This window comes from Orycteropus afer, unplaced genomic scaffold, assembly GCF_000298275.1.
Source record: "Orycteropus afer afer isolate SDZICR_OR568_19922 unplaced genomic scaffold, OryAfe1.0 scaffold00043, whole genome shotgun sequence".
NCBI classification, from domain to species: Eukaryota; Metazoa; Chordata; class Mammalia; order Tubulidentata; family Orycteropodidae; genus Orycteropus; species Orycteropus afer.
This window is the reverse complement of record NW_006921630.1, coordinates 12697948-12705303: the sequence shown is the minus strand read 5'-3', so window position 1 is coordinate 12705303 and position 7356 is coordinate 12697948. Positions and strand designations below refer to the sequence as shown.

At 39.9% G+C, this 7356-nt stretch overlaps 1 protein-coding gene across 1 annotated transcript in view; it reads left to right on the top strand.

The window, feature by feature from the left end:
- Window positions 1-7356, top strand: part of COLGALT2 (collagen beta(1-O)galactosyltransferase 2) — a 207922-nt gene that overhangs the window by 193599 nt on the left and 6967 nt on the right. Inside the window, exons 9-10 of the mRNA XM_007937676.2 lie at window positions 3189-3321; window positions 4787-4914. Coding sequence (XP_007935867.1) covers window positions 3189-3321; window positions 4787-4914 — 261 coding nt within the window. The remainder of the gene's footprint in view (window positions 1-3188; window positions 3322-4786; window positions 4915-7356) is intronic.

Sequence of the window (7356 nt, the reverse complement as noted above, 5' to 3'; positions counted from 1 at the left end):
GGGGGGGTGATCTATCCTGTTTGAGGTTGGACTTCTTGAACAGATATTTTCTCATCTTTCATCATATTAGAGAAGTTCTCTTCCAACAAATCTTTAACAATTTCCTCTATGGTTTTATTTGCCTCTTCCTGTTCTGGAATTCCAATCACACATAAGTTATTCCTCTTGATGGTGATGAATCTTAGGCTTTCTTCATTTTGTTTTGCTCTTTTTTCTGTTTTATCCCTTAACAAAGTAGTATTGAGATATTTGCATCCAATCTCACTAATTCTATCTTCCATTGATTTAATTCTACTCCTTTGTGCATTCAATGTTTTATCTATTTCTGAAATCTTAGTATTGGTCTTCTGAATTTCCATTTGTTGTTTCTGTATGGTTTCTAATTTTTTGTTCGTCAGTTTGTGTTTTGGTTACCTGTAGTGCTGCTCTAACAGCAATACCACAAATAGGATGGCTATAACAAACAGGAGTTTATTCTTTCAATTTGGAGGCTTTAAGTCCAAGTTCAAAGTGCCAGGCTCTAGGGGCTGGGTGAAAGGCCCTCAACCTTGGGCTTCAGCTCTGCCTCCTTCTCCTGGCCCACTGAAGCTGGAGGCTTTTCTTCACTCAGCTGCTGGCTGCTGAGGCTGACAAACCCAAGGTGGACAAGTAACAAGGCACAGTCCTGATGTTACCAAACCACATGGTAGGCCATTAATTCAAGTCCATTGAAAGTCCCAAGATTTGCAGAGTATGGCAGGCTGCTGAACAACAACTCAGCTGCATGCAGGATTCAAGCATGCCATAAGCTAGAGACTATCCCCAAGACTTCACCTTATGTACAGGAAGAAGACCACATCTCTAAGGCAGCTACTTAGCTGCTCACAGTAGATTCCACCATGGAGTTGATTACCATTCTCATCATGGGGAATACTATATCCAGCTGCCCAGCCACTCAACCAGGCCAGCCAAGTTGACAGACAAACTTAAGTACCACAGTTTGTTCTTCTGTTGTTTTTCTAAATTGCTCTAGAAGTTTTACTGTGTTTTCCTTAATGTTGTCAGTGTTTTCTTTGAATATTTTTTTGTAATATAGTTACAATTTTAAATATTTTTCTAAGCACTGCATTAGTGTTATGTTTTTGTTTTCACTAAAACAAAAAAGTATTGTTTTAAAGTATTTTCTAGTTTCTTTTGTGATTTCTTGATTCATTCATTACTTAGAATTGTGTTGCTCAATTTCTATTTGTAAATTTCCCAAATTTCCTTCTGGAGCTGATTTCTCATTTCATTCCACTATAATTGTAGAGCATATTTTATATTATTTCAATCCCTTTAAATTTATTGAACCTTTTTTTTTTTTGTCTATGTAGTCTTTATTGTCAAACATGCGTTCTACTCTGGTGAATGCTTCATGTGCCCATGAGAAGACTTTGTATTTTGTTGTTGTTGGGTGGAACATTTTATTAGATGTCTGCTATGTCTAGTTACTTTATGGTGTTCTGCCTAGTTCTATTCTATTCTTTTTTTTTTTTTTTTTTAATTTTTATTGTGATTTGGGTGAAAGTTTATGGAGCAAATTTATTTTCCATGCAGCAGTTCATATACATTTTGTCTCATGACATTGACTGCTGTTCTGTTCATTATTGATAGTGTTGTATTGTCTAAAAGTATATTTTGTCTGTATAGCCATGTTGGCTCTCTTGGGTTATATGGGGTGTATATATATATTGTTGTTATGTGCCGTCGAGTCGGCCCCGACTCATAGCGACCCCTCCTTGGGTTTCCGAGGCAGTATCACTACGGAAGTAGGATTGCCCAACCTTCCTTCCGAGGAGTGGCTGGTGGGTTTGAACCGCCAGCCATCTGGTTAGCAGGCAAGTGTCTTAGCCACTATGCTACCAGAGCTCCCATATATATATATATATATATATATATATATATATATATTAACTTCTTTTGCTTTTAACCCATTTGTGTCTTTGAATATATAAAGACTGTCTCTTGGAGACAGCATATCATTAGTTGGATGACATTCATTTCTTTTTTTATCCATTCTGCCAAGGGGTTCTCTGTGTGTTGGGCATGTTTTCAGTGCTCCATCAGGTAGTGTACATCTCTGCCTTAACGTTTGCTTTCTGCCTGCCCAGAATCTCAAATTCAGCCAGAGGTGAGAGATTAGGTCCTTCTGAAGGCCTTTTCCATAGAGACACTCAGTATGATACATGCACGTAGCTTTTCAAAGCCCTCTTTAGACGTTCCATTCCCTAGTTTTTTCTTTTAAGCTTTTTGGTCAGCCTCTTGTCAGTCCAAACTGGTAATGGCGTCTGTGATGTTAAACAGTTGCCACTGATGGATGATTTTTGACAAATACCCTGGGTACTGTTAACACAGAGTGAGCTCTGAGTCAGGTCATAAAGAGAAGCCCTGAAAATAGAGCTTTGTAGGGAACTGATAGATAGGTCAAATTGTGACAATTTTATGGGAATAGAGCCTTGGGAGAGTTCCAAACCTGCTCTGTACCCTTCATTGACTGCTAGACAGTTGGTTTTCATAACTCCTGCAATTGTGAAGCTGTTGCTTTTCAAGACTACTACAGGGGGAGGGAGAGAAAGATGAGGTTAGGAGAAGTTAAAATACCACAAAAATCACTGGGATTGTTAAAATTCAGCTGTTTTCCTTAAATAAACAGTCTGCAGATTTTTGCAAGCGTTTAGTTAATGTCCAGAGGTCTGAAAAAGTTTATTTGGATAATTTTTGCCCAAGTTCTTATTGTATTTATGGAAGAGTAGATTTTCAGAAATGTTTCTCTTCTGTTTTTATTTTCACCTTTTTCCTGATTTTATCTCGAAAAGAAAGGCACACATACATATGCTCATGTACATGCTGATTCCTCTCATTCTTCCCTATCCTCATTCCTTCTAGTACTTAATGCTTTAGGAGAGTACTCTTTTTGAAGTTGTCAAAAATTTTAAAAACAAATGATGCTTAGAATTATGCTGGGCCCTGTGAGGGATACATAAAACTATAAGAGACACCACTTTCTCCACAGAGCTCCTAATGCTACCATGGCACATTAACCCTGAGGAACTTGAGAAATCTTCCTCTATGTGTAGAGACTCTAGAGGAATATGCAGAACTCTCTGTCTGGCCTCTGCCGTGGGGACATCTCCACTTGTTAACTTTCCAATGTGTTCTCTGTCATGCAGAGCACTCAACACAAGCCAGCTGAAGGCCCTGAATATTGAAATGCTGCCTGGTTATCGAGATCCCTACTCCTCCAGACCTCTAACCAGGGGTGAAATTGGTTGCTTTCTTAGCCACTACTCTGTCTGGAAAGAGGTAAATAATACTTTGTTTAGATGTGCAACTTTATAATGAGGAGAAAGGGGAGTGGGACTTTGTACGTAAATTAAGATAGGGTGTAATATGAGGCTGTCATTGTTAGAGATAATGCTTGAGAGTTTCTCCCTCTAACTCAGGGCCAGCAACAAAGGAGCAAGGAGGGGTAGGCTTGGTGCCAATTGGAAAGATCTTGGGGGAAGAAACCCATGTCCTGAGGACCTTACCTTATAAATTTATTCTCATCATTAGTAGGAATGCCTTGTATGTATATATCATCTCATCATTTATTAGGTCATTTCATACAAGAAGTCACATATATGTCTATGTGAGGTGGGTGAGGAGGGATGAAAACTATTACATTTCTTGCCCAGGCAAGTAAGTGTTAGAGCCAGAACTTAAACCTATGTTTTACAATCAAGACATTAATAGAAGTGGTATTGAAGTACAGGGTCAGTTCCCACAAGGAAGGAAAAACTCAGAAAGGACCCTTTGAATGCCTTCTCTTTTTTAATGGTCTAGTCTATGCCTGCCTTTTTTGCTTTAAGGTTTTTTTTAATGAAATGTAATACATATGTATAAAAGTGTATATATCATAAGACATGGCCCAATGAAATTTCAGAAACTGAATACACACCCATGTTGATCAGTACCCAGATCAAGAAACAGAAGGTTACCAATACCCCAGAAGTGCCCCTTCCATATTTCCTTCCAGTTAGTAGCCCCCAAGGGCACTCTCCATCATGACTTCTAACAGCATGGAATAGTTTTGCCAATTTTTGCACTGTTCTATATTAAATGGGGGAGCTCTGGTGGCATAGTGCCTAAGGCATTTGACTGCTAACCAGAAAACTGGTAGTTCAAACCCACCAACCACTCCTTGGAAGAAAGATTGGGCAGTCTACTTCCGTAGAGATACTGCCTCGGAAACTCAAGGAGGGGTCTCTGAGTCAAATCAACTCAATACCAGTGAGTTTGGGTTTTTGTTTGTTTGTTTTTTGGTATATTAAAGGAAACACATACTATGTATAATCTATCAACATTACATTTGTGAGATTCATCTGTATTGCATTTGATTGTAGATCATAGATTCTTGTTGTTGTGGACATGTTGCTGTTGTTATGTGCCGTCAAGTCAAACCCGACTCATAGCGACCCCTCCTTGGGTTTCTGAAGCAGTGTCACTATGGAAGCAGATTGCCCAACCTTCCTTCCAAGGAGTGGCTGGTGGGTTTGAACCGCTAGCCTTCTGGTTAGCAGTCAAGTGCCTTAGGCGCTACATAGTGTATTTATCCATTTTACTGTTGATGGGCATCTGCATTGGTTCCAGTTATGAGCTACTACAAATTGTGCTACTATGCTCTTTACTTTTTAATACTTATCTAATTGAAAAAAAAAAAAGAAAGAAAGAAAGAAGGGGGCATCAAATTTCTCATAGGGTGTCTTCCCACCGATGACTTTTACAGGTAATTGACCGAGAGCTGGAGAAGACTCTTGTAATTGAGGATGATGTGCGTTTTGAGCATCAGTTTAAGAAGAAGCTGATGAAGCTGATGGATGACATTGACCAGGCTCAGCTGGACTGGGAACTGATGTGAGTGACAAGCTTATCAGAGAGCGCTGAGAAAAACTCAGTCCTTCCCAAGGGGCAGAGAGTCCTGCCTCCTCAGCTAGTAGGAGATACAGCTCAAGTTGTCACTTGCCTGGTTTCTTCTCTGTAAATGTTTCCAGAAACAAGAAATGGGTAGAGGTTAGCCACTGGTTTTTGCATCCATACTCTGTAGGGTATGCAAAACTATGAGTGACTCTATGAAATCTGAAGTTGGCCTGCATACAGATCAGGGGCACAGCAGAAATACCATCCATGAAGTAACATGGTATTTGGAAGGGATATAAGGAGGGCAGAGGAGGCATTTGTTCAAGGAAAGAGTACTGTCCCAGTAGAACAAGTTGCCTCTCCAGCCCCTGATAGTGTGGGTGAGTGGAGGGTCAGCAGGAAAGCTCCTCTGTTGGGAAGTAAGGCTGCCGCAAACTGGAAGAACACCAACATCTGGGTCTGGTGCAGGGTCAGAAGCTATCCCAGAAAAACCAGGTTTACCAAGAGAGCACTGGCTCTGCTTGACATTTAATATGCTCCTTGCTGCTACCTCTGAGACTTGGGTGTTTTTTTTTCTCTCCCTTTTAATTTTCAAAGCCAAATTAATTACTGGGAAAGGATTGAAAGAGTCTAAAAGGGGAGGTGACACTGACTTCCCCAGCTGTGTGTCAGAGGCAGTTTTATCAAATCAGAGGCCGTTCCTTTCCAGCAGTTGCAGCAGACAGAGCCTTCCCTGTTCCTCCCATCCTCAGAGGAAAACAAGTATGGGCCCAGGGAGAATACTTGTACTCTCGGAAAATGTCCCATTCAGAGTGCAAAAGAAGCCTAGCTTAACAAACCCATGGGTGATAGATCCAGAAATGAGTACTGTGTAATAAAAAGACTGATTCCCTGTCAGGTGTTGGTTGTGAGATTAAATTAGCTATTTTGTACAGTGCCTTAAGATTATTATTTCCAGAAGCCATCACAAGCACATCACCCTTTCTGAGTCTATGGCTCTGTATCCTGTGGCTCAGCCCTCACAGGTACAGAGCTTGGAAGCTATTTAACAGCTAGGTAACATGTGCAAAGGCAATTTTCACTTAAGCCTCAGAGTCATAGAGGTTCTCACCAAACCAAACTCACTGCCATCAAGTCAATCCCAACTCACTGTGACCCCCATTGGGTTTCTGAGGCTGTAAATCTTTACGGAAGTAGATTGCCCCCATCTTCCTTCCATGGAGCAGCTGGTGGGTGTGAACTGCTGACCTTTTGGTTAGTAGTCAGATGCCTTATCCACTACACCACCAGTGCTCTGGTCATGGCTTAATTCGGAACACACTCCTGTGCCGATGTAGTTTGGCTGGTGCATCTCTCAAGATAAAGTCTCAACAGATCCGGGAAGTAGGAAGGGTTGCCATGATAAAAAATAAAAGAAGAAAAGATGTTTTCTAAATTTCACAGACTGACCTAGTCAAAATATTCCACTGAAATCCATTTGATAATCTTAAAGAACTCCAGCAGTTTCAAATTTCACCTCTTATTTTCTAAAGTGAAAAATAAATAAATACGACTTGAGCCTAAAACATAAAAAATGATAAGCTGTCCATGGCCATTAGAGTGGCATTTCTCCAGAAGAAGGGAACAGTGAATAGGAAGGGTAGAACAAGCCATTGGAATTATCTAGGGCAGTGCTGCCAATAGAAATAGCCACATATGGAATTGATATTTTTAGTTATCACATTAAAAATAATAAGGATAAATGGGTGAAATTAATTTAATAATGTATTGGTGAAAATATTATCTTAACATACGACCAATACTTTAGAACTAATGAGATGTTTTGGTTTTTATACCAAGTGTTCAAAACTCAGTGTGCGTTTTACACTTGAAACACCTCTCAATCCGAATGCTAAATTGTCAATTATTAAAGTGATTATTAAAAAACATGCAAACAAAACATAGGGTTTTCAGTGGCTGATTGTTTGGAAGCAGATTACCAGGCTTTTCTTCTGAAGTGCCTATGATCCACTGGAACTTCCAAACTTTCAGTTATCTATCAGCTGAATGCATTAACCTTTTGAATCACCCAGGATCTCCAATGTAATGCTTGTTGTTGTTGATAGGTACTTTTGAGTCAATTTTTGGCTCCTAGTGACCTCCATGTGACAGAATAGAGCTGCTTCATGAGTTTCCTAGGCTGTAATCTTTACAGGGCATATTGCCAGGTCTTTCTCCTGAAGAGTCACTGGGTGAGTTTGAACCACCAACCTTTCGGTTAGCATCCAAGCACTTAACCGCTTCACAACCAGAGCTCTTTAATGTGGCCCCAGTCCTCCCCAAACAATAAACTTTTGTTTAATACAAAAATATTTCACACAGCTTTTTATTATTACTATTATTGTGATTTGGGTGAAGATTTACAGAGCAAATTCACTTTCCATACAGCAGTTCACATAT